This window comes from Alosa pseudoharengus, unplaced genomic scaffold, assembly GCF_046254945.1.
Source record: "Alosa pseudoharengus isolate Yale_2024_CS ecotype anadromous, Long Island Sound unplaced genomic scaffold, YU_APseudo_1.1 YU_APseudo_1.1_scf_2, whole genome shotgun sequence".
NCBI lineage: Eukaryota > Metazoa > Chordata > Actinopteri > Clupeiformes > Clupeidae > Alosa > Alosa pseudoharengus.
The window spans coordinates 6,657,587-6,684,887 of NW_027468663.1; the positions used below are offsets into that span (position 1 = coordinate 6,657,587).

At 46.8% G+C, this 27,301-nt stretch overlaps 1 protein-coding gene across 3 annotated transcripts in view; it reads left to right on the forward strand.

Annotated features, from left to right (window-relative positions):
- Window positions 1-27,301, forward strand: part of mib1 (MIB E3 ubiquitin protein ligase 1) — a 60,457-nt gene that overhangs the window by 17,027 nt on the left and 16,129 nt on the right. For all 3 annotated transcript variants that reach the window (XM_076293499.1, XM_076293501.1, XM_076293500.1), the window contains 4 exons: window positions 12-145; window positions 1,053-1,160; window positions 2,368-2,565; window positions 4,834-4,985. In XM_076293499.1, the coding sequence (XP_076149614.1) occupies window positions 12-145; window positions 1,053-1,160; window positions 2,368-2,565; window positions 4,834-4,985 (592 nt within the window). The remainder of the gene's footprint in view (window positions 1-11; window positions 146-1,052; window positions 1,161-2,367; window positions 2,566-4,833; window positions 4,986-27,301) is intronic.

The window sequence follows — 27,301 nt, forward strand, 5'->3', positions numbered from 1 at the left end:
TGTGTTCCCAGAGCGTCTCTCTCAGCTGCTCAAGAAGCTCTTTGAGACCCAGGAGTCGGGTGACATCAACGAGGAGTTGGTGAAGGCAGCTGCCAACGGTGACCTAGCCAAAGTAGAGGACATCATGAAGAGACCTGACGTGGACGTGAGTGGCCTTTCGGTGATAACAGTGGAAACAGGCCCCGCAAACTGCCAGACTGTCTGCTGCATAATTGGCAAAGTAGTGATCTGTAATTGTCCAGGCAGGACTACCAAATGATTAGCAGTAGAAGGATTTTTTTCCTTTGAACATTTCCGGTGGGTTTAGCATTGAACCCGAGGGCCCATGCAGATGTCTGGCCCCAGTTTTAAAAGTTGCAGTAGGGCAGTGCTGTCCTGTGACTAACCCAGATACACTGCAGTCCTCCCAGTCTGCTTCCTAGATAGTCACTCCTGCTCTCCTCTGCCTTTAGTTTCTCTCCTCTTGTTATCACTCTCTCTATTTTACTCTACCTCTCTTCTGTCTCTCCCTCACTTCCTTTCTCCCTCACTTCCTCTTGCTCTTCCTCTCTCTATCTCTCTCTCTTCCCCCCTCCATTTCGCTCTCCCTCTCTTTCTCTCGCTCTCTCTCTCTCTCCGCCCCCCCCTCCCTCCCTCTCTCCCTCCCTCCCTCTCTCCCTCTCCAGTGACCCTCTCCCCTGCTCCCTCTGCAGGCTCATTACAGGCTGAGGCATTAGGCATTAACTGCATGCCGTGTATGGTGCCAGCGTGCTGACGGCTGGCACTGTGCCCCCGCTGCCTTTCACTGGAGTAATGGCTGAGTGCAGGCAGAGGGAAAGGGGCGCGCAGGGTTGACTAGCCAAGCGATCCGCCCGCCAGGACACAAGACGTGTCCTGCAAATACCCGCAAGGCCCGCATCAATATTCATGCCACCCCCCACCACCACCAGCAAGCGCCCGCTGTTTTACCTTTCCGCAGTGCTGCTCTGGGTTGTCTCTGAAGAACTGAGACACACACACACACACACACACACACACATATTCTTACACTTGTGTCTGTCTTCTTTTCCCAGGTGAATGGGCAGTGTGCGGGCCACACAGCGATGCAGGCAGCCAGTCAGAACGGCCATGTGGATGTCCTCAAGCTGCTGCTCAAATACAGCGTCGATCTGGAAGCCGAGGTGTGTGCGTGTGTGTGTGCGTGTGTGTGTGTGTGTGTGTGTGTGACACGTCACCTGTACCCATCTTCTCTGACCCACTGTGCTGTTGTTCCTCTTCCTTTCTCCAACATTATCCCTCTCCCTAACCCAGACCTGTGTCACCAGTGCAGATCGCTCTCCTCTCTCAGTGTGGCACTGACTTTATTACACACCTTCAGCCGTCAGACAAATTGAGTTTTTCCCCCCGTCTGCCCCTCGGCCTTTTGTCCCTTCCCTCATCCCTTACCTCCAACAGCCAGCTAACGTGTTTGCTCAGTCAGCACGGAGCGCAGACATTTACCCCTCTCTCTCCCATAACGAGTAAACGAGAGCGTCACTGGCCCTCGTCTCCCTGAGGCGTCTGATTGCAGGGCCACTTCCCTCCTCCGGACGAGGGGAGTGGAGTTAGCATGCAGCAGGGCCGGCTGCTGTTGTTTACTTTAAATGAAGAGGGGGGGTGGGGGTGGCAGGCAAGCTGGTGAGACGGCCATTGTTATTCCTCCCACGTGAAGGCTCCTCCGCCAGCAATCAAGAGGGAATATTTATGGTCTCATGTCTATTGTTATTTCAGGAGCGTGAAGGTGCTTGATGCTGTGGAGTGTATCACAGGCATGCTCTACTTTACCAGTGGCTTGTTTTGTTCACATATCTGTTTTGGGATGTTCTGTGATATTTTTTTATCCTGTCACTTGTTCTATATTAAATAAAAGGTTTCAGATTACAGTAATAAAATATTTGAGAGTGACGTAATTTTTTTTGGGGTATAATGTTAGATGCCACTGCATAAAAACCATTATGTGAGCACAGTGAAAATGTTGTAAGGTAGGAGTGAGCACTTGCAGCATTTTGCAAGAGCTCTCATCGCGTGTCCTGATAAATCATCTGTGACTCGCTGGGGACCCAGATAGCCAACCCAGACAGGTCCAGACAGCAGGTACACTTACAAAATAGCGCCTTGCTTCCCCTGTCGTCTGGTCTGAGAACACAGTTGCTAGGGTCCCTGTCTGCCGTCTAGGCTCCTTGATGTCACTCATGTTGGCCTAGAGAAACTTGTTTAAAAAAAATAACTGGGACCAAATGAAGATGTTCTCAGATATATGGCTCCAATTAACACCAACAGCCGTCATTGTTATACCAGGAGTTGCAGGTAGCCTTGTTTTCTGAAAACTGATCATTCTTTTGTCCACAGGACAAGGATGGGGACAGGGCCGTGCACCACGCGGCGTTTGGGGATGAGGGCTCGGTCATCGAGGTGCTTCAACGGGGCGGAGCTGACCTCAACGCCAGGAACAAGCGCAGGCAGACGCCGCTGCATATTGCTGTCAACAAGGGCCACCTGCAGGTGGTGAAGACGCTGCTGGACTTGGGCTGTCATCCCAGCCTCCAGGTGCGTACGGTGGCCACGTCACAAGTTGCACTGTCCAGTGGAAGTCAGACACAGCGACTTTGGGGCAGGTGTGGGGCTCCTATCTGACGGTAGCATTCAGTATGTTAAATGGGGAAATTTGGAATCGGCCTTCATTGATCCCTTTAGGTCTGTAATCCAGCCAATCTTGGTGTTTTGACATTCATGTGTTTTTGATATCATGCACAGAATGTGTAGCTCAGTGGTTTAAGAGATAAGGCTGGTAATTGGGAAATCGCCAGTTCGAATCACAGATGGATACTTTGATGTAGACAAGGCACTTCATCTGGATTTTCTCAGTAAACTCGGCTGTAAATTGGGTACCAACCTGTAATGGACCGGTTTCCCATCCAATGCCATGCCATGCCAAGTAATAGGTTACTGCATGAGACACAACTTTTTGAGTTATGTTACGTGACATGTCCCCTCGGCTAGTTCTCTTAATTAAAGGCCACAAGAACTAGCAGGTCATGATGTCATATCACAGATTATGTTATCAGATTATGGTTTTGTTTCATTTTTTGTTGAAATGGTGTTTAGCAGCCACCAGTCACATTAGGCATATCTGATCCTTGCATTTCGAAAGAATGATTCATATGCATAGAGCACCATGCTGCATGCTGTTTAATGATCTTCAAGTTTACTGACCTTTGAGAGAGAGAGAGGAGAATTCAGAAAGTGAAGCCTGATGTCTGGCTGATGGAGAAGAAAAATATGACATTTATATTTATGTATTCAGTGAAGGTAATTATTTGTTTTTTTTGCATTAGAAATTTGTGACGTGACCTAAAGATATGTGAAATGTGACACTTGAAATATGTCAGGCCCACTTGAACCAAAGTCCTTTTAGGCAAGTCCCTCCACTCAGCGGGCATAATGCAACGCTTTTTGGGCACTCATCGGGCATCCTATTCGGCAGAAATGCGCGTGCGCAAGGCTTCACGACACCAATCTTGCTCCAGTGGCGAGTTCACAACACATGATTGGCAAGATGTCTTCACAACACACCATATGATTGGCTCAATGTATTCACATCACACCACATGATTGGCTCAATGTATTTACATGTCGATGTTTTGCCGAGGAAGGGGTGGGATATGTGTAGACAACGGCCATATTGGCGTTACAAACTAACCCCATGCATTTCTATGGAGTATTTTTTGAGTGCTGTGTCTCCTTAGAAAGTCTCTGCTTGAACACACTCACTTAGCTCCTCCTCCTATTGAACACACTCACTTAGCTCCTCTTATTTATTGCACAGACTATTCTTTACTGTAACAGCAGTTTCTCCAATGAGGGAACAAGTGTTATTTGTGTCTGCAGAAAAGATAATTTTATTGTTAAAGATGGAAAGACTGATTTGTTTTCCTTTAGCTTTGACTAGCTTTACTCAGAGACATGTTTTCCACATATTATGTAGATAATCTTGTTAAAAATGTATAGGGCCCAAATGAGGCCCAGTTTACACCAACAATCATTGTTGCTACAGGACTGTGAACATTTATCCTGGACTTCTCATCTTGGGCAGGGTATTTTATAGTTCCATTTGTAGTTATGAAAGCTTATTTAATATTCCTTATTTTTAAATGTAGCATAAGTCTGGATTGCGTCAATTCTTTTAAAAAAAAAGAATAGTTGTCTAGTTGTCCCAAAGAGATCATATTATTATTATCCTAGATCACACTGAAAATCAGTGACAGACATTCTAAGATCTATTTTTGGTTTTGTTTTACTCCTTATTTTGATGAAGGACTTGTTCTTACAAGGTGATTTTGTACCCTGCTGTGGCACATTTCACTTCATTCAGCTCAGAACAACACAGAATGGTTTTTACTACGAATCAGCATCCTTATCTGGCTGCTGTCCTAGAACTGAGTAATCGCTCATGTGTTTAGTGCAGCAGTGCATGGATAATGTATACATTTACCTTTAGCTACACATTCTGATTCTTCATCATCCAAACAAGTGTGCTACCTGTTAGAGGTGTCAGAATGATTTTATTTGTACAGGATCCACCCCCAACCCTTTTTGGCTTTTGCATGATGCACATGTCATATTTGAAAGTAATTGTATAATTCCAACAGAATACATTGGCCTTGCATGACCATTTTATTATTTATACCTAGATACACACACACACAGAGCAAAGAGGTAATGTTTTCATTGGAAGGTTTTGACTTGTTAGTGGCAGACCTTTTGCTGGTCTGTGTGGTGAGCTTGCTTTGGCTGACTCTGTGCTGCCCCCTACAGGACTCTGAGGGTGACACACCCCTGCACGACGCCATCAGTAAGAAGCGGGACGACATGCTGTCCGTGCTGCTGGAGGCTGGCGCTGACGTCACCATCACCAACAACAACGGTTTCAACGCCCTGCACCACGCAGCCCTGCGAGGGAACCCTAGGTACCACAACACACACACACACACACACGCACGCACACGAGTGCACACACACACACACATACGAGTGCACACACGCATACTGAGAACAGCCTGATGCATCTTGTACTTTGACTGAGACTGAATCCCTTGCTGAGAGGAGAAAGTGTCTCTGCGTTTAATGGGGGCAGGTTATGTTTGTTGTTATCTGATGTGCTTGCGGCTGTCTCGAGTTCCTCTGCCGAAGAGCTGCCCTTGATTTCAGCCTGGATGTGAGTGTTCAGTTCCACCTGCCTCATCATACCCATCCTCCAACCCCCCAGCTGCTGCCATGTCTCTCCTATGAGATGGACTGATGGCCTTACCTGCAGTCGACCCGAGAAGCCACACTTATCAGTTAGATAAGGTCGACCGTTAGAAGAGGCCATAAAGGAGGGTGATTTCACGTGTGCCATTAGAAACCCCAGCAGTTGCCCCATGGGGTGCCTTTTACCGAACGTGTGTCCGTCTGCTGGACGTGTCGTGTCTGTGGTGGCACATATTCCCTCCAGACATGGGGAATTGGGGTCATGGTGGTTAGGGTGCGCCTGCTGTAATGGCCTATAGCCCCTGCCCATCCCGCTCCCCCCCCACTGATAAATGGCAATAGGGAGAGCAGTCAGCCTCTGCTTGACGTTTCAATTATGAGCTAGTGCAGGCAGATGCATCGCAACTCGTTTTTCATATTCCTCAGTAGCAGGCTTTTGCAAAATTCCAGAATTTAATTGAAACTGGCTCTTTAATTCCAATTAAATACTTGAATTTCACTTGCATTACAATTGAGGTAGCAAACAGGAAGCAGAATTGCAATTCGAATTGTGCACAACCCTGCTCAGTAGAATCATTGCCGAGCAATAGTGTAACTTAGTGAAACAAATTCACCTTTCCCTCTGCTGTTTGAGGTGAGTGTCTGTCTGCATGTGTGGGTGTGTGTGTGTGTGTGTGTGTGTTGTGTTTGTGTGCCTCTGCTATGCTGTTAAGGAAGTCTGCAGTACAGCTGCATAAGGTGCTAAGGGGCTCTAGCATTACCTCTGAATTTTTGCAATCTCTGCCTCCCTCGCTTGTGGGCAGCACGGGAATCCCTTTTTATTGACTGTGCCGATGAGAAAGCGCCGCGGTCAGTATTTATGACACACTTGTACAGCAGAGCCGTGCTTTGGTGCGCTCATAGTCCCCTCGCCATCAGAAAATCCTGCAGATATATGGCTCTCCACCCTCCACCATTTACTCTTATTTCTCGCTTCAGCTCCCATGCCTGCATCTTTTTTTACTCTCTTTTCCCCCTGGAGGTAGCCCTGTGCACCGTTCTGAGACCTGCGACCACCCCACCCCACCCCCCAAAGTTCGCTCTCCCCCTTCGCGGTGGCTGAGACTCCTTCGTCTCCATGCGGCGACGCTGAACAGGAGCGTCCCCACTGCGCTCCAGAGTGAAGAGAAGCGTGAGGCTCTAATCTGAGGGAATTCTACTCAGATTAGCCAATCATCCTGCTGAATCCTCACAGATCCCCGCTAACTGACAGTGCTGCGTAGCTCCTCTGCAGTGCCATACTCCCTTGCACGACAGTGTATTTTCAAAAAAAAAAACAAAAAAAAAAAATATATATATATGTATTTATTTATATGTGTATATATATATTCTGCAAGAGCTCTAAACTGTGTGCACCTCTTCAGAATTGAGAACGATTTAGAGAGATTTATTTTAAGTGTGATAATTGAATATGTTGTCACAGGGCCGGCAATTGGTGCAACTTCATTGGCAATTTACTCTTTTACAATTCTCAGGTGTATGCACCTGGCTCAAACTTAGAAAGGTGACAGAGATGTATAGGCCTGTAAGATGTAATAATGTAGGCTAATATGGTTTGTTGCTGATTAATTAGCCATTTACTCTTTAAGAAATGCACTATGCAGCGCTGATTGCTTCGATGGCCTCAGATGGTATAGATCTGTCGAGGTAGACAGGTTTTATACATTACTCTTTTGTTATCAGTATGAGACACACCTAATAGTCTTAGTATGCTGTAAGTGCCCATTGAGTATGAGACTGGATTATGATTGAGGCTCGCTCGTTTGTATTGTTTCCAAGGGCTCCTTGTTTAAAATGCATTTAGGGTTTGTTCACCCTCCGCTAATGATTAGGGTGTGCATATGCTCAGTCTGTGGCATTGAAATGAGAACTGCTTCCAGTTGTCACATAGTCTAAATGCTGAAGCTGGACACTTTTGTTTTATTCTTCTTAGAATTCTTTGCAATCAAGATTTTTCTTTTTTGTCTGCCCTGACAGCCTTAAGAGCAAGCAAAGTCTATGAAGAATTACTATATTCTAGCAATAGCACAGTGGTATTCCATTTAGTGGACATTTCTTTTCCAGTCTACGGCCAGTGACGCAACCCTTTCAAAATGTCAATATACAGGATCGATATATCGATATAAGTAGTGTTCTTTTTTTCCACAAAAAAATACATTTTATTAATAATACTGACTCAGGGACAGCCGTGGCCTACTGGTTAGCGCTTCGGACTTGTTACCGGAGGGTTGCCGGTTCGAACCCCGACCAGTAGGCCCGGCTGAAGTGCCCTTGAGCAAGGCACCTAACCCCTCACTGCTCCCCGAGCGCTGCTGTTGTTGCAGGCAGCTTACTGCGCCGGGATTAGTGTGTGCTTCACCTCACTGTGTGCTGAGTGTGTTTCACTAGTTCACGGATTGGGATAAATGCAGACCAAATTTCCCTCACGGGATCAAAAAAGTATATATACTTGTACTTATACTTATACTTAATAAAAATTAAAAAAAACAGAAGTTAGTTCTTTTATCAAATAAACAGACTGATGGTTGTCAGACGAGTGGGACCTACAGTTTTTTTCTGTGTGAGGCGCAAGAGTGTGGCTCTGAGCACTGGAAACATCAGAGAGCCAAGGTGTCCCCTGTAGTCTGTGTCATCACTCATAACCATAAACGACAGGGCAAAGGAAAATCAAAGAACCAAAGATCAATAAAAGATGGAAGCATTCCCATCTTGCCCTAGATGTGTTGTGTACATTCAAGTGTGCTCTGGTTAAGGACATATTTGCCTTTGTTTGGCATCTGTGTCTATATGGAAGACTGTGTGTGTCTTTGTCTGGTCGAAGGCATTGTGGCTCTGTTTGTGACATATCTCTGTGTGTGTGTGTGTGTGTGTGTGTGTGTGAGAGTGTCTACTGCAGCAGTCCTCAGGCTTTCAGCAGGCGACTGGTTACTCTCAGTGGCTCTCTGGCACAGCATGGTGAGGCAGTGCCGTTACAGCACTGTAAACAATACGATTAATAGCCCATGACTCACAACAGTGCTGCACACAAACACTCACTCACTCACTCACACACACACACGGACACTCACTCCAATACACACACAGACACTCACTCCAATACACACACGGACACTCACTCCAATACACAAACGGCCGCTCACTCACACAGATTGGCCCCGCGGTGGCAGGCAGACGCCACCACACACCCACATTTACTAGCTTCTCACCCGTTTTCTACTCTCGCCAACAAATGGACCGACCTGTTTGTTAATTACCACGCTGAGTGGCTTCCTCCTACTGCGTGGGAACGCAGTGTGATTCAGGAAAAGCGGGAAAAAAAGAAAAATAATTAAGGACCCCCCCCCCCCCCACCCCTTTTAATGGCTCACTCTGCCAGAACCAATAGAGGCCGCCACCGCCGGCAGTCGTTACGGGGAGCGTAATTACTCGCGGTGTGTGGTGTGTTTGTGGTCCTCTAGAGGAGGTGCTTTATGGGGTGCAGTGGGTCCCTGGGATGAGCAGACGGTACATTGCACAGGTACCTAAGCGTGCTCAAGCTGATCAGCCCTTGCCTGGTACATATGCCCCGGCTGTTTGCTCCCAGTCGCTGGTGGAGTTGGCGTGACTGTGGCCCCGGAGCCTGCCAGTTGTCCTACCCCAGATGTGTGAATGTGCTGACTAATGTAAAAGCCACTGGCAGCGTTGCTGCTGCTGCTACTCTTGTGTAATGCTGTCGCCTGTGGTCAGGGCTTGATTCGTTGCCCTGGGTTGGGTAAATGGGGGCATTCTGAGTTTTTTTTTTTCAATCCATTTTCCAGGGCATGTCCCAGGCTGGATGTGTTGTGTGTTGTTTGTAGCTGCCTGTCTGAGTCAGAAGCAGGTATATTTGTTCAGCCTCCCGTGTGTGTGTGTGTGTGTGTGTTGCAGGGGTCAGAGCAACATGGACGAGGATGAGTGGAGTTAGGAGGGAGTGAGTGTGTGCGTGTGTTAGTGATCTAGTGCTCTGGGGGTGTATGTGGGGGCTGCTCCAACACAGGCAGTGTAAAAAGTGTGTGTGCGCACGCTGCTGCGACACTCGGAGAGGGCCAGCCATTGAAGGGTGTGCTGAAGTGATTTGTGTGTCCAGCACCCCCAACCCCCCTCCCAGATTTGGAGGCATCTGGCTTCCATCCCCATTCCTCACCCGCTGTCAGCGAGCTGGGCTGGGGCAGGCGAGCAGCGGCTACTCTGCCTGCATGTGTCGCAGTGAGATCATGTTCACGCTCATTTTCTCTCTTGTCTCTTGCTCACTCACTCGTCTGCCTGTGTCCTACACACACACACACACACACACACACTTGCTCTCACTCTCTGCAAGTCTGTAAAAGGCTCTCTCTGATGTCTCTTAGCCGGTTGTATGGAGCCACCTCCCCACCCCACTCCTCATTGCTCTGTGCTGCTAACACCCCCAGCATTCCCCATTCAGCTCTTGCAGTCCTGCCCTGCATTCTCAAAGAGGCATGCAAGCCCTGTCGGAGCTTATGTGTCCCCTCATATCTCCATTGGCTATACATAGGCTGCAAAATTTTGAACAACTGCTTAGAAGGACAAATAAGTCGAGGTCAATAACAATGTAATAAATAATAACATGGCGGCACTTTTTAAAATGACTACTAATTTTTATTTTGTAAAAACAAAAAGTATAAAACAGAGAATGTGTGTAATTGTGTCGGTTGAAACTCCAGCAAATTAATGTACAAGTATCACACTGGCAGCATTGGATTTTCTATTCACATAACAAAAGTGGCAAGGATAAGTGCTGAAAAGGTGAATTAAGTTTGAAATACACAAGTAGACTTAATTATTTCTTCCTGTTATGCATAAAATAATAAAACTATAAAAACTCATTAAGCCAATTAGAGAAAAACAGCACAGGCACACATAAATGCAGTTACAACTTCAGTTCTACCCTTTACATCAGGTGACATGGAATATATTCACATTATGGCTAATGAAGTGCTATTTAAAAATATCTAGTATATTTAGCATACATGAAATCATTGCAGTCACACAGTCAACCCTGTCACATGTGGAGATGAAGAAATATATGTGAACAGAAAACACAAGCTTAACATGGCTGCTGTTCTCGGTGTCATCAAAGCATAGCTACAGCTGGTTGAAGGGGACCAAATCCATTGAACAGGTGATTTGGTTCCATTTTACCAGCTTTAGCAAAGCATTGGGTAAGCACTGTTGAATAGGAGACTCGATCTGAATATGAATCTTGGTTCTGCATTTTTACACTGGAAGCACTCAAGCTGACAAACCACCTCCGCTAGGGTGACAGAGAGCGAAAACTCCTTTGAAAAGTGCCTCGGTTAGTCATCACCGCCCTGTAGTACTTCATTTTTGAAAACCAGCGAGGGGTGCCCTTTCCTTGAGTGCTCTTCCACAGCTCTTTTTGTGCCACGACCACATTATTCACTTTCACCTTATGCCCATGTGCCTCCTTTCTTCCTCCCCCTCTAGCCAGTGTGCTACCCCCTTTCTCTGGCAGTACCCCTTCCCTTCCCTATCCAGTGGTCGTGGCCCCCCTTCTGTAGAAAAAGAAAAATTGTACCCAGAGAAAAGGATAATAATAATCCGTCGTGGTGCACTTGAGTCAAATGTCCGGGAGTCATGTAGCAATTACAGCAGCTGATGGATGAAGGCTGGTGTGGGCACAGTGCCGCTCAGACCACTGAGAAGGTACCGCTCTGCCTCTCGCTCTCTCCCTCTCTGTGGCACACACACACTCACACACACACTCACACACTCACACTTATACTGCCTTTTCAGGCTACATGCAGGGACGACAGTGCGGTAATTCTTCTGGTTAAATTCAGCTGATGAGAAACGGAGGAAGCTAACCTGCATTCCCACGTCTCTAGGCCGTGTCCCATAGCAGCTGTAAATAAGCAAATATACTGAGCATGTGCGTCCCTGGTGCTACTGTTTTGTCAGTTGATATCAAACGGAAGCTACTTTCTACACGGCAATTAACTTGTGTTTACTTGCTTAACTTGCCAAATTGGTGTTTCTGAATTAAAAAAACATAAACAAACATCAGCTGTGTATTTACAGAGGGATGCTATAGCCGGTTCCTTTTAGTAAAGTGGTCTTTTAAAGTGCTATTTTCACCACTGCTCCCCTCTCCCCCTGTAAAACACACTTGCATGCTATCTTTGGATCAGGTGGTTAAAGCCACCTCTCCTCCCAAATGCATCGTCCATAACAGGGCAAAGGCAAGGACGACTGCCGAACATTTGATAATGTCAGCATCTGTTGTGTGTGTCACTCATGCAAGAGAAGAGGACAGCGGAGGGAGGGAGGGGGCGAGGGAGTAAGAGCAGGCATTGCCATGACGGCAAGATTAAAACTACCCTATGCAGAGCAGAGTGTTGGAAGACAGCAGGCGAGAAAGACCCCCACTGACCCACCCCAGCCAGCGTTCACTCACTGAGGCCATTTCACCTTGCATTGTCAAAAAGATATGTCCTTCATCTTGGCTTCTGCAGAAGCGCTTATTAGCCGGTCCTCTTAGTTGACACGGGGCAGTGTCATGGTAGTGGGAGGTTAACATGTCTGTTAAAGCAAGGCATTGAAATGCCAACGGTTAATCCTAGACTCTCTCTGCTCATAAATCAAATATGACCTCACTACGGAAGATATGTGGAGCACATTCAAATGTGAAAAGTAGGTTACAAATTGCAGCTCTTTTTCTTTGGTAGCAAACTAGCAAGTGTTTTTGCCTTTTCCACTGTAATTAACTGCATTTGATGGTCTGTGATAAAAACACCATAGCTTTTAAGTGAGAGTGATGTGCCACCTCTGGTGTGCTTCCACACAACCACCTGCCAGAAAAGTGCATGCAAAAAATAACCCGAGCGTGTTTAGAGAAGATTCCAGCGTTGTGCATTATGGATAGAATGCTCAGTGTTGTTGGTTGTCGGAACACACCACTAAAATACTGACAATAGAAAAGAGACGAGTGGAAAGTGTTAGTTCTGGAAAGGGCACCAGCTCGTGGGCTGGAATAGGGAGAAGGGCATGACTGCAGCTGCTGACGCCACCACCCCACTCCCCCTATCCCGCCACCTCCCGCATTTGTGCGAGCCGGGCGACAATTAGAATCAGCTGACAGGCAGACCCCACTCTGATCCTGCATTGTCATTTGCTCCTGCTCTAATCTGGCTGCCATGCGGCCCAGCAAAGCATTTGGCAAGCCTAGCAAACCTGAACAATGGGGCCAGGAATCAGAGCTTGAGGGGTCGAGGGGTGTACCGGGGGCACTGGGAAGGGTTAAAACAGGCTACCATATGGTCCAGTACTGGGAGGCCAGTTGCTATAAACTAAAAAAAAAAAAAGAAATGAGGGCTTTGCACCTTTCTGGATCTATTACCTCAGCAGCTCTGTGCCACTGGTCCAACACCTTCAGTGGGCTAAAATAAAAGGCGAGTACAACCCAATGCTCCTTCCCCCATATTTTATTCTGAGAAAGGTGGAAAGGACCTTTGGAAAAGATTATGGTATTAATTATTTGGACTGGCCGTGGCATACCACTATGCCTGCGGAAGTAAGGATAAGTTGCGGCTGGCTAAGATTCAAGGCCTGTAATGCAGTAGACTCACCAATAATGAAAGGAACCTCTGTTCCTATGGAGATGTCTCGGCCCAATCATTGGTCTTTTCGCGTTAAGGCAAGTGTGCATATTTTGGCAACTAGATTAGCACGTGAAAGCTCAATCAGACCACTCCTTTTCACAACAAAAAATCTGTGTAGAATGATCCATCAATGATCATTATGTTTTTAGATTATAACCATAATTAAACTAATTGTTAACTGATATTAGCAAATTGCACACAACTGCGCTTAAACACTCATTTAAAACTGATGTATAGCAGTAACTTCACTGTCTTACTCCTTACTGCAGTCAGCACACAGCCTACCCCCCAATTGTAAACGCATTCTACACCACACTCCCTTTGCAGCATCCCACATATTTCCACAACATCTACATGATAGTCAAATTAGCAATTAGCAATATTTATTCATTGATGTCCTATTTGGACGATCAGGACCTGACCAAGAATACATACTTCTTTACATTCCATAGTTATCATATGTTCATATGGGCACATAAAGAAGTATGTACACCAAGTAGGCAGCCTCTAGCACAGCTTGTGTCCTTACCTTATCCGGGGTGTCGGCGCAATTTTTTTTGTCGAACAGACCAAACCCCTGCATTCACTTACTGTAGACTGTCAGCACAGCCATTTTTTGTTCTTTTTCCATACAATTAGAAATGCAGCAGTATATCGAAGACCTAAAGGTGACTTTCGGCAGTAGTCCAGAGAAACAGTTAAGGCTTTTTTGAAGTGACTCTCCTTCACAGCACACTACATGTGTGTTCTGGTCAGCACTGGTATCTGTGTCCTAGTGACCCCAGCTGTCCTCGAGCGAGCCAGGGATGTCCATAGGGAACAGAGAAAAGAACAGCGCCTGGGATTTCTGCAGCAAAAGAAGGTTGTCCTTGCTTCTTTTTTTCTGGAGGAAAAATAGAGAGAGAAGGAGGTTGGGCTGAGGCTACAAGAGATGGGGGAGACTGTTCCCCTCTGTGCAATGTCCTTGCGACTTGGCTCCTGTACTCCTTGTCGTCCATGAAAGTTGATTGTACTGTCCTGGGAATAGGTGCGTTTGAAGCCAAATGGCCTCTTCAACATTGCACACATTTTCACTACCCTCCGCTCTCACTCTCCCTCCCTCCATCCATCCATCCCTCCTTCTCTCCATCCCTCCCTCTTCCCTCCTTAACTCACTCTCCCACTTCATCCATCTGTCTCTCGCCATCTCTATGCAGTTGGCTCTCGTTTTAACCTCATCCCAGGAGAGACATCAGACTGGTTGCTGATGTTTGAAAACGAGGGTGATCCAAGTAGAACAGGAAGCTATTGTGAGCAGGATTTGGGCTTTAGGCACACAGACCAGGGCAGAGGTCACATGCAAGCGCTAATGCCCACTCAGCACTTGTGGATCGGATTGCACTGGGTGTTGTGCATTTTTTACGACCCCCCCCCCCCCCCCCCCCACACACACACACACACACACACTGTTTTCCACCCCTTATACTTTCCCCACCCTGGATTTTTCTCATTCAAATCTCCCATTCCCTGCTGGTTCACCTGGCTGTTTGCTTTGTGATCAACAGCTCAAGTTGTGACACTTGAGGTACAAGAGATCAATACCCGTTTGCGTGGCAGCGTGAAATGTTCAGTAGTTCTCTAATGAATCTTTACCCCAGCCCTATACATTCCACAGGTCAACACCCCCCCCCCCCCCCCCCCCCCCTTCTTCTTCAGGCACCTCTGGGCTTTTCAGTTAGATACCAGGCCACCCAGTTGGGGCACTGGTGGAAAAAACAGAAGTGGAAGGACACTCAGACGTGCTATTCTGGGCACTAACGAATCTCCTGCCCAGGAGCTCAAGGTTGGATAAGTTAAGATATGTTGGCGAGAATGATCTAGAACGGGGGGGTGGGGGAGTTGGGGGATGAATGACGGAGGCTGAGATGACGCGGCGGTGTTGCTAAGTTCTGGAATGCAAAGGGGCTAACTGGTGCGCGTCTGAGGTATGACGTCCTGTTTAGGAAATGTCACAGCGGCCTGAGAGGCCCAGGGCGGGTTGGAGTGAGACAGAGAGGCGGGAGGGAAAGCAAGTATACGGTGGGATGCGTTGGAGTTGATTCCACTTGTGCATGGACTCTTTGTGACGGGGAACACAAGTGGAGGAGAAGGGTGGGTAGTCGCCGGGCTCGCCTAACTTGCAGTCATGGAGACAGCACTGCAGCACTCCGGCCGTGCCCCTGCCTCTGCCTAGTGATTAGAGAGTGCAGGGTGCAATGAGTGCAGGGTGAGAGAGAGAGAGAGAGAGAGAGCAGGAGAGCAACAGAAACTGGGTTACTACCCTGAGTGTCGTGGGTTCAGCCAGTGACACACATACCCCACATGTCTCCCTCCCTCCCTCCCACGCCCGCCCTCCTGCTATGGCGGCTACCACAGTTAATATACCACCACAGCTGTTTGCCGTCAATCCGCTTTCTATCCTTTCCAACACACACGCACATGCACAGACTGCCCTCCCTTAAAACTCACGTCCCACCATGATACCAATATTTCTCCTCCAGCCGTCATCGAGTTATCCTTCCCATCCTTTTTCTTCGGCAAAGTGGAAGTCCTGTAACTCCTTTTGGAAGTAAGAGGGGACCAGGAGCCAAGAGTAGAGGAGGTGGGGCCAAAAAAAGGCATCCGAGAGGGAAGCAAATGTCCCAGCAGAGAATAACAGTGAATCCGATCACAAGTGGCTGAAAGTAATCTGATCCAGGCCAGGAATGAGAGGCCTTTTTTATTTTTATTTTTTTTGTATTTATTTATCTCTTTCTTTTTTTTTAAGGAAAAGACTGTTGTGTCCCTAGCCCAGCGGTTGTGAGTCAACGAGTCCGGCATCAGATAGCAGCAGCGCTGCAGCCATGAGACGCTAATGAGCCAGAGAGCACTCTGCTGCAGCAGCTGCGCGGCCGGCGCAGCTAACGCAAGAGAGAGAGGGAGGGAGAGAGGGGGGGAGATGGCAAGAGAGTGAGAGTGGAGGAAGCGAGAGAGAGAGAGATAGAGAGAGAATGAGCAAGCAAGGCAAATCCATGTGGATGATAGCAGCCCTCCCTCCCCACCCACCAAATCCTCGTTCACCTGTTCTTCCTCTATAGTCCCGTACTTCCTCATGCTTCCACGTTCTTCCTCTTCCTTTTTCCCTTGATGAGATAGAAGGAAAGCAAAAGCCATAGAAAGATTTAAAAAAAAAACATCTCTCTCTCTCTCCCGGTAAGTAGTTCGTCTCGTAGTGTCGCTGCAGAACAGTAAATTCCACTCCCCCATGCCGACCACGCTACACACGGGCAAGGCGAGACATGCAGTTAATAACCCAGAGTGGGAGAGAGGGAACGAGCTAACAGAGTGAGTGAGGGAGTGAGAGAGAGAACGAGTGAGCGAGCGCACCGGAGAACGAGGAAGACGTCAGTGCGGAGCAGGCCGGCTGGGGGGTAAACTCTGGTCCAGGGGGAGGCAGGCACAGGCGGCATATATTACCTGTCAGCTCAGTTTCCCCCCCGTGTTCACCCTGCTCCTCCCTCTCGCTTCCATCCAGTGTGTGTGAAGAGCCATAATGACCTCCAGAGCGCTCCAGCTGCTGCAGCCATCGCATGCTCGACTCGCTGAATCAGCGCCTCTGATGGGGGGGGGGGGGGGGTTGCTGTGCAGGGGAGGGAGTTGAACATGCTGAATGGGGGAGAGACAGTGAAGGGGAGAGAGAGAGAGAGAGAGAGACTGCAAGGGGAGGGGGGTAAAAAGGAGGAGAAAGGGAGCTGCAGGAAGAAAGCATACTCACGCCTTACCTTTTAGGAGGGGAGAGACATCATGCTGACACGCAGAGCTGCCGCTGCTGCTCTAAAAATGAGGCAGAGGGAGAGGAGGAGGGAGGGAAAAAAAAAGAACTGCAGCACCCCCCCCCCCCCTACCCCACCCCCGGCTCCACCATGTGCATTCTCTGGGTTTTCTGTGAGGATGTCCAGGACTGCAGGACTGTACTGTAGGACGCTCTACCCTGTTTATGTTCCATTGTTGTTCTCTCTGTCAACAGACAGATAATGAGTTGCTTGCCATGTCAAATATGATTTTTGAAACTCTGGAGACTTGCAAGCTTCAGAAATTTTAGGAAGGAAATGAGAACCAGGATCGTTACACCATATAAGCCTCAAATACACTTTTATAGTTTTTTTTTATGTGTAGTGCTGTTCAGTATTCTGCATGTCACTTCAACATTTTGACGAGGGCTAATTTTACTTTCATAAAATGAGAGATGGGCAGAGGTTGACGATGGCGGCCCAGTGTGTCTGACCTGAAGCTTGATGCAAGTTGGAGGTTTCCTCCCCCAGTGGGGGCTTTCCAGGAGCTGGTCTCTCCTTAGGGGAAAAAGGTCAAAGAGTCGAGTCATTGGAGGGGTGGGGGGATTGACGTTGACAGGGTTTGGCAGATGAGGAAGAGGCTAACTGTTGTAGGTCCTGTGCTTGCACTTCAGGGAAGAAAAACTAAACCGTGTTTGAGCTTTGCAGGCAGGCAGGCAGGAAGGCATTCAAAACATGTGCTGGCCAGTCGACGGTCTCCTCTCCGGTGTCTCTCTCACCTCCCTGTGACCATATTTAGTCAACCAGTGCAAAAAATAACCCCCCCCTCATCCTCCACCTCCTCCTCCTCTTCCACCACCACCACCACCACCACCCGGCTCCAGCCCCAGCAGCCTCCCCCATGCAGCTGTCCCCCCTTCTGAATGCTCCGGGAAGCCTCCATCCAGCGCTCCGCCTATCGATTGCACGTCCTGTACAACAAGGAGCTAGCCCATGTTAGCGCAGCCCTGGCTGCCATTTGCTGCACTATTTTTAGTACTGCCAAATAAAGTGGTCTCTTCTCTTTTTCCCTCCTCCCTGCATCTTCTTTTCATCTCTTCTTCACCCTCTCTCTCTCTCTCTCCCTCTCTCTATTTTTCTCCTCTCTCCATCTCCTCTGTCTCTTTCATTTTCAACGCTACTTACCTCTCTTTTAAATAGCTCGGGAACATGCTGGATATGGTAGATATTGCTACTGCTCAACTCTATACTTAGAAACAGGCACAGTTGAGTGTCTGAGATGGGAGGGAGGAGGGTTTGGGAGGGAAGTGTAGCGATAGTGGCAGTATTTGTGGGAAATCTATTAGGCACAGGAGAGCTATGTGCACTACATCACACCTGTAACCAAAGTTACGACAGCACTGCTCAGCTGGTCCGGTGGCTCAGCACAGTCCGAGAGCCTCCTGTTCCCTCATGCACACAGCTTTGTGTGTGCTGTGATTTATCTTACTACTTGCGTGGTGCATGATTTTCCTCTCCTGCTCCCCCTCATGTTGGAGTTTTCATTCCTTTTTCAAGTGTCATTTTTTTCCTCATTTCCTACGGCACAGTTGCTGAAATATCTGTTTAATTAGGAAGTTGGCTGGCTGAGCGAAAGTGTGCTCTGTTCCCTGATCCACGCCACACCACTCCACAACACGCCACACCAGCTCTGGTTAAAGCCAGGCCTTTGCTACCCCACTCTCCCAACATCTTAATTGCACTGCTGGAGGCATCAGCTAATCTCTTAGCGTAACATTTCCTCACCGTTTAGCGCAGCGTCCCTTTTTAAATAATAATGGGGTTTGAGGAAACAGCGGGTTGACCTTGGGTTCTCCCCATCCCTCTTCAGTGCTCACGGTCATGTCTGCTGCCCTTCAGGGAACCCCCCTCCCCAGAAAAGAAAAACCCACTAGAGAGGAATAAGCTGGCCTTAAACCCCAGACATCCACATATGCACCTGCTATCAAACGTTTTGATTTAATAAGGGGCTGATTCCCATGCTGTTCACTGAAAGAGGGCGAGGGTTGTTGCTCATCTTTTCGTTTGGGATACATCCAGACCGGACCTAATGCCACTGTTCTTTATCTGGCTGCTGTTCACGCTCTCTTAATAGCGGGTGCTAAAACAGAATTGTATGGTCAATCACTCCTCTGTCACAGTGGCTCAGTAGAGGCCTCATTTTCTCTAATGAATCTTTGGCTTGGATGGCAGAATGCAATTCAATTAATGCATTGCCGCTCTAATTTATTGCCACTGCGTTGCATTGTGTTTATGACTATTACAAGAATTGACTGTTTGCCAGGTATGAGCCAGCCTAATGCATCTACTTAGAGCTTAACCTTCCATCTTATGAGGCAAGTGTAACTATTGAATGGCTGCTGCTCCAACAGCATTTGCTGTGTGCACCTGCCAGCGTCTTTGTCTAAAACATTTCCTCAGTGCTGTGCTTCTTCGTGCCAGTACTGTGGCTTTACATAGGTGGTCATTGACACGATTACCAGACATGACATGCAGAGCAGAGCTAACATAGGATATACTGTAACGTCATAATTGATACACAATGCCATGCTATCTAGTGTGGTGTAGTGCAGCTTTGTTTACAGTCCTACCATCTGAACATTATTGCACTTGAATCAGATTGGTAGAAGTGGTTGAGTGGGCTGTCTTTTTTTTTTATCAGGTTGCACTTATTCAATCTTAATCAGTCAGTTAGTCACCATCTGTCTCGTCAGCCAGTGATGTCAAACAGTGATGTTTGAAGGAGGCCATTACAGCTGCCCTGATGTGAGTGCCAGGTAAATTACTGGATGTCGCCTGATGCTCTTAGATGGTACACTTGATGTTAAGCCAAACAACTAATCAATCAGAGAGATAATGCATATGGACACTGTTTGTTTGTCTCTTGAGGTACTTACCGTATTTTCCGGACTATAAGTCACACTTTTTTTCATAGTTTGGCTGGTCCTGCGACTCAGGTTCAACATATATATATATATTTATATATAGTGTGTGTGTGTGTTTTTATGTTTTTTTCATCTTCATGACACATTTTTTGACTGGTGCGATTTATAGTCCGGAAAATACGGTAGTTATTTTGTGTATATGTTATTTCCATTCAAAAGGCTTATATATTCTTCCAGTCATGCTGATAATTCTGTTAAAATGGAAATATTTCAAAAATGGCTTGCCATTGCTGCACAGAAATAGGTTGGCCTTAAAACAACTGGTGTGCTTTTCTGGTTTTTAAAGGTGCTCCTTCATTGTAGCCACTTGAGTTTGAGTTCATTTGACAATAAAATAAAATATACCATCAATCATGTCAGTACTTGTCTGGCTGGATTGAAAGAGGCAAATGTTTATGATTGGTGAACGTTTGAAACGAGTCTTTTAATTGCTTTAGACCCAGGGGCACAGAGAGACAAATTACTTTCTTAATGTTATTCGTTTCGGCTTCATTTTGGCAGCGGATTGCACTCCCACTCTAGTAAGATTTTATTCTACCAGTGGTGCAGAGATGCAAGGAGCAAGATTTACTTTCTTATGAGACATTGTTATGGGGCAAATAAAACAAATGCAATAAAAAAAAAAAATTAAAAACATTTAAATCACATTAAAAAACATTGTTTCAGCAAATAAATTTTGTATATCTGTGTTGCTAACACACAGGTGTTTGGGAGGTCAGCAGTAAATCCCTAGTTTTGGTTGTGCTGAAAATTATCTTCAACATGTCTGATTCAAAAAGAATTAGAATGTATGTAGCAATGCTATAGACAGGCGTTGAAAGTGAAAATATATTAAGCTAAAATTTGAATATCTTTGGTCACCTGTCAATTGCACTGGGAGAAAGATTATTGGTATTCAATTTCACAATCAATTTAGTAATTATGTACATTGCATGTTATTGTGTTACTAATAATCTGACACGATTGCTGTACTCGTATGCCTTGTGAATTGACTCGACAGTCTAAAGTGATTCAGAGGAAGTTCTGTTGATGAAACAAGCTTCTGATCGCTTTGAGAACTTTTCTAGTTCTTTTCAAGTCTGTGATCTAACAGAAGTTCAATAATTCTCTTCTCAAAGTGCACTACCCTTTGCCCAAGTTAGAACACCTCTACCACTACAGCTCGGAAACTTCTTTATGTTGATTCTGAGTGTGCAGACATTGCCCCTAGCAGGGCTCCGTGGGGGAAGAGATTGCCTGTAGCCGTTTGATTTACTCTACAGCAGCTCCTCATTCTCTGCCTCTACTTCGCTCCCTCCATCTTGGTGCCTTTAAGTGCTCCATCATTGAGCAGGTCAGGCTGGTGAGTGGCAAGCAGCGTAAAAGTGATTTATTGGGGTGCAGCTTGGCTGCTATTGGGGGAAGCCTGTGGCAGCCACCTTTCAGCCTAGAGTCACTGACCCCTCAGCGACATACACAAACACACACGGAGACTAACACACACAAACACTTAATGAGTCTCTACTGCAAGTTCACATTTTGTTAAGGGCAAAGCATGTTTATTTAAATACCACAGTTCATATGCAGAGGCAATTCAATTTGCTTTACATAAATAAAAGCAGAAAAGATTGATTATATTTAAAATGAAATAAAGTAAGCTTACATAAAATAGAATAAATAACTGCAGATTTTACTTCCCCAATACAATACATATATTAATGAACTCATGGAATGTCAGACTGTAGCATAGCATGCAACTTGCTGCTTGACCACAATGTTTAATTATCAAAAAATTGTAATAGTAGTGAAAGAAATTATACTGAACACATTGCTAAATTGCTACTAGTTTAAGTTTGCACTTAGATTTGTCCATTTTAATCAGTCGCCAACATTGCAGAACTATTTTTACTTTGTCAGTCTTAAAAAGATGACTCAAGTTTGTATGACCAATGGATGAAATATTTTCTTGATGAACCAAACTGGTGAACTTGATGCAGACATTGAAGAACAATACTTAAGCAATACTTAAGCACATACACAATCGTGTGGTAACCTCTGTGTTTGAATGGGAGTAGAGATCAAAATGACTCCATCTCCATTCAGCTGCATGTGACCATCCCTGGCCGGAACCCTGTGACGCACACAAGCCAATCGGCACACATATCTGGGCAACACCAACCACCTTCAGCCATTCACAGAGCTCATTCCGCTCTCGGGAGGGAGCTAGACGGACTGAGTGGACCAATAGCGGTTCTCTGTGCCTCAGTGCCAAAGTAAATCCCTGCCAAAAAAAAGGGGGCAACTCCAGTACACCCTGTCGTACAGTAGAAGAGGCGTGAAGGTGCAGAGAGAGGGGTGCTTACTGCTCAAGGACACAGTCAGACTTAGAGCCAATGATTAATAACCCTCACGCTGCATGTGTTCACCAAAGATTATTGCTTTTCTAGAAAGAACAAGATTTGTTGTCCATCAATCTTGTATTTTTTCCCCTTGCTCTGTAAATAATTAAAACATCCACCCTGAGCTGTATTAATGCAGTTCACCTATCTTTTGACAAGGGTACATGTATATCTTCTAACCTTATTTGAGAATTCATCATATACATATTCATTTTATATCAGGCGGTGTCTGTCATTACTTATTTATACACATCCCCCTCGTGGCAACTCAGTGTCACTGAACTTCCTCTTTAATTGTGATCCCAAACTTGTTGTTAAAGTATAAAGTATGCCGGGAGCTCTCCCAGCACGTGAAGCGGTTGCTGCATGGGCATGCACTTTTGTGCCACTTCTTTCCTGATACACTAGAGTTGTGTTTGGCTTCACTACACATTGCCTGCGCAGGTTATAGTGTCTGGTGGCGGAGGCACACACTTGAATGATGTTTAAGACTGGATAGCCATTAGTGCAGATCCATGCCTCATGTTCTAACCTGTGTTCACATCTGACCTCTGCTTAGCCGTTGAATAATTTATCATTCCGTAGCCGTGGAAACTTGCATGGTTCCCTGAGAGGTCAACGTCTCTGAGGTCATCTAATGCAGCCTGTCAACTGCAGAGTGAACTTTTAAAGTGTGTGTGGTGGGTGTGGTTCCAGAACAAGAATACACACAAACAGCACACACTGTGCATTTTAGTTACCAGCTCAGAAAATAGATTGTTAGTATTCACTTGGGAACAGTGGCAAACTACTATTGGCTTCCACCAAAAACCTCCTGAAGACTTTCTTTGCACCCTCACCTGTCTGTTACATATATTGTACATTATTGGAATGTAGTGAACGACTTGTTGGACAAGCTAGGCAAGACAAGACTGAACTTTCAGCATGTCCAATTTCCTTTTCGACTGATGCATCATAGAGAATTTTCCGGTAATTCATTAGGGGGCCTTTTTATGCCCCGTTTTCGAAGACTGAGGGCAAGATGGAGAGAAAGAGAGGAGATTTGCTGGAGAAACAAGCTCACTAGAAACCCCCTGCAGCTCGCACAGTCTAAGCTCCAGCACCTCCGGTAAACAGTTTGGAGTTGAGGTGATTTAGAGCCAGAGATTTATGACCCCGCCGTACATCAGCAATGCTTCTGTCGGGAACCCCCCTCCCCCAACACAACACCTACCCCACGTCCCCAGCACCCCACAGCCCCCCACCCCCACCCGCTGATGTTGACAGAGCTGAGGCTGGCGGCCGATCGAACACCTCTACTCCCAGAGACTGAATTCTCCACTGCTCCATGAAGGAAGTAATTCTCCAGTATACCTCGCTGTCAAATGCCATATGCTCTCTAAGTGAGGTGGTGGTGGTGGGTGACATGTTGTCATATTTTGTGTATTCCTGCAACTGGCGTTCCTGGAAGAGAAGGATGGGACACACTCATTCAGCCTAAGAAAAGATGAGCAGATCAGAGAAACTGGTCCTTTTTTTATTTCTGGCTTGCATCTTTAAAATTGAAGTATTTACTGATGGATAAGTATTTTTATTTTTATTTCTCCCCATCAAGATTTGATTTCTTCATCTGTGCACCGTTATCTGTGAGATCAGGGGCATCTGTTAGCAGAGCAAGGCCTTCTTTTTATTGCAGCAGCATATTTTTTTTTATCACTCTGATAGAGGGAAAGAAGAGCATAAATAATTGGGTCGTGGGTATCAGTGGGCTGTTGGCTCGTTCTCCGTCTAGAATGATTGCTTTGAAAAGGCTGAGCTCAGAAATGCAAAATGAATGAAGGGTTTCTTTTTAAGCTAGGTACTGCACCTCTCTCTCAGCCTCTGCGGTGGAATGGTGCAGTCCTCGCCCTTTTAGAATGCACCAGTGCTCTCGCGCGCGGTGCGGGGCACAAACAGCAGCGCCTCGGCTTGGCGCTGACAAGGGAACATCATAGAAATGCAGCGGGTTAACCCCCAGCCTTTATGCTAATGCCCTTTAATGAAGCCGCACACACAAGGAAGACAAAGGCGCAGTAAGGTCAAACTGAAAGGGAGAAACTGATTTCCAGCCAGGGCTCAGAAAATGCATGTCTTTTTTTTTCGTTTACACATCTTCCCCACAGTCCTGCAGTGACTTTGATTCTATGTATTTTGCCTGTTGGGCACCTCCTAAAACTCACCCCCTACACACACTCACTCTCACACACACACACACACAAACACACACACACCCACACACACACACACACACCTATGCAGTGAAACACACGTACTGTAGCAAGTCACACTTGGGTAGCTGCTGCTTTGGCACAGGAGGACGGCACATGCAAATGAACGGCATGAGCCCAAGCTGTCATATTCTCCAACGGCTAGCATGGCGTCTGGAGAAGTACTCCCAGGGGACAGAGCCGCTGATGGCATTAATAATGCGCAGACTGTTGATTTTACGGTTTATTTAAAGTCCTTCCCAGCCCACCTTTGGGACGGTGACTGGTTCTTAGACTTCAAGGATTTTCTCCTCCTGGAGCACAAGTGAGGATGCTAGCATTCCACACACGTGCTATTCAGACATTGTTTACCTACAGGACATTGCATACCTGCAGGACGTGGCCATTAAATATGCAAATTGCTCAGCTTCAAGTTATTTTTGGTATTCTCCATCCTTGCTTTTCCATCTGGTGTTGAAAAGGTGGACACAAACCCTCCGGTGTATTTGCTTGCATGTGTTTGTGCTGTTTTAGCTGGAGCCGCTTCTCACTCCCCACTTTTTAAAGGCGATGAGCTCCCCTGTCAATGACAAATTGCGCCCGGGCTGCACAAGACAACAGGCCCTGCCGGTTGGCTCCTGAGGGACCCCAGCATCTCACAGGGTGACCCAGTTCCATCACGCCTTCTTCACTTCACTTCTCCCTCGCTCTCCATTTTGCTTCCTGCCTTCCCTCTCCTCTACTCTCCTCTCCACTGCTCTGCTTGCAGTGTTTGCCGTATGCTCAGGATATAGGCCACAGAAAGTCCACTGGAGGGGAAGCAAGCTGCTGTTTCTGCCTTCAAATCACCCACCCGCCTCTGAGGCTTTGCCTTTCTCCCCATCTTGTAAAGCCCACTCTACACATAAGCCACACAGGTCATACAGAACCACACACACACACACCCTTAAATCGTCAGCCATGGACACTGCTGCATGCACACCCATGCCCGTTCAACCTTGGCTCCCATGTCAACCTCATCCTTACATAAGGAGAAAGGGCCCGTTCTTTCTCTCCCTCCCTCCCTCTCTCTCTCTCTCTCACTCTTTCTTGCTTTCTTTTTTTCTCTTTGCCTTTCTAACAAATATCTAACTGCAATGCAGCAGTGCCAGCCTGTGCATTAATATTTATGCCGCCCAATCCACCCAACATGGCAGGGAGCCTGTCAGTCCAGGCTGCATCTGTGGGGGCCCGCCTCCCCTTGCGCCACCCTACCACAACCACCCTGGCCAGTGTCCACGCAACGCCAACCACCCCCCAGCCCTCGCCAGGGGGGTGCCAGGCCTTAGATGCCTCTGACAGTTTTCTGCCCAGCCGTGGAGTCAGTCAGGCTAAGGCAGATCTGTGTGTTAGCAAATGCACTATTGACTGCAGCAGAGACGGATGTGACGCAAGCGCAACCTTCTTGGGGTATGTTGGGTTTTTTTTCCTTTCCCACTCTGTTTCTAGGAAAGTCTCCATGTGCAGTAATGCAGAGCATGCATCCAGGCTTCCCAAAGTCCAGCCCCCTCTGGAACTTGTCTGTAACATTCAGACGCACAGAAAGAATGGGAGCAGTTTCCAGCCTAACAGCTATACCTTGCCCATAGATTTACTCGTGTGGTATTTTCACTTAGCACTTTATTGTCCTTGAAAACAACAGAACTGGTATCATGTCCTCATTACCACTGACTGCTTCCCAGTGAATGTATCTCTTTCCTAAATATAGAGTGCCTGTGTTCAATATGCATATAATATTTATCATCAAGAGCGTGTGAAACCAGCAAAAGCCTATAGCGAGCAGCTGGATCATTATCTTGTCCTATGTTCCTTTTAGAGTTGTGCCATAAAAGCAGCAGTCACACTTGGATGTTTAATCGGTCTTTGCCAAATGAACTGATGTATGTAGCTCCAGGCAATGCAGGTGCAAATATGTGTGTGTGTGTGTGTGTGTGTGTGTGAGAGTGAGAGAACACACTCACATTGGCGTATGCACTGCAGCACAGCAACGCTGCTCTGCAGCGCTTCAAGTCGGTATGAAGCTGCTGATGTGCTCTCTCCCCCTCTTTCTCTCCTCTCTCTCACTCTCCTTCTCTCTCTCTGTTCCCCCCCCCTTAGCTCTCTCTTCTATCACACAAAAGCCAGAGACTGGCTTAAGCACAATCCACCCTGCAGCAGTGCAGCTCTCCAGTGGACTGTGCTCCAGCACCTTTTCTCATCACAGAAATTACATTTCATTAACCTCTCCTCTTTCTCACTACATCATCCCCACCTCTCTCTCTCTCTTTCTCTTTCTCTTTCTCTTTTTCTCCCTCCATTATGTTCAAGCTATCGAAGAGAATAAAAGCTGTTCTCAGAATAATTCTTAGGGTAATGGCAAAGCCCTCAAGACGTTTTGAGGTTACCTTTGCCACTTTGACACAGGGGGGATCAAATGAGTGCCAGAGCGCGGCCCGGACTACCAAACTCAAAGAGACAGATTGTCTTTGCATAAAATGTGCCGCCCATTGATGGTGTAGGATCCGTAGGTCACTCTGTTGTACGGAACCAGTGGCACAGAACCACTCTGAAGTAGCACAGAAGAAGACAGTCAAAGAAGGAGGAGGAAAGAGAGATAGAGAGATGAAAGAGGGGAAAGGTCAGACACCTTCCGAGAGCAGAGAAGTGATGTGCATCACGCCCCGAGTCCCCTCAGACTGTTCTTTGATGTCCATATTCCTGCCTTCACTCTTTTTTTGCCATAGCTACATTTTTTTTTTCCTTTGCCTGGCTTCCTCTCGTCTATCTCATCTGTCTCGCTGCTCACCCACCGATGCAGCCCATTCTGTTGGCAGATGCTGCACAGATTCCCAATCAGCCGCCTCTTGTTTGTGTGTGTGTCTGTGTGTCTGTGTGTGTGTGTGTGTGTGTGTGTGTGTGTGTGTGTGTGTGTGTGTGTGA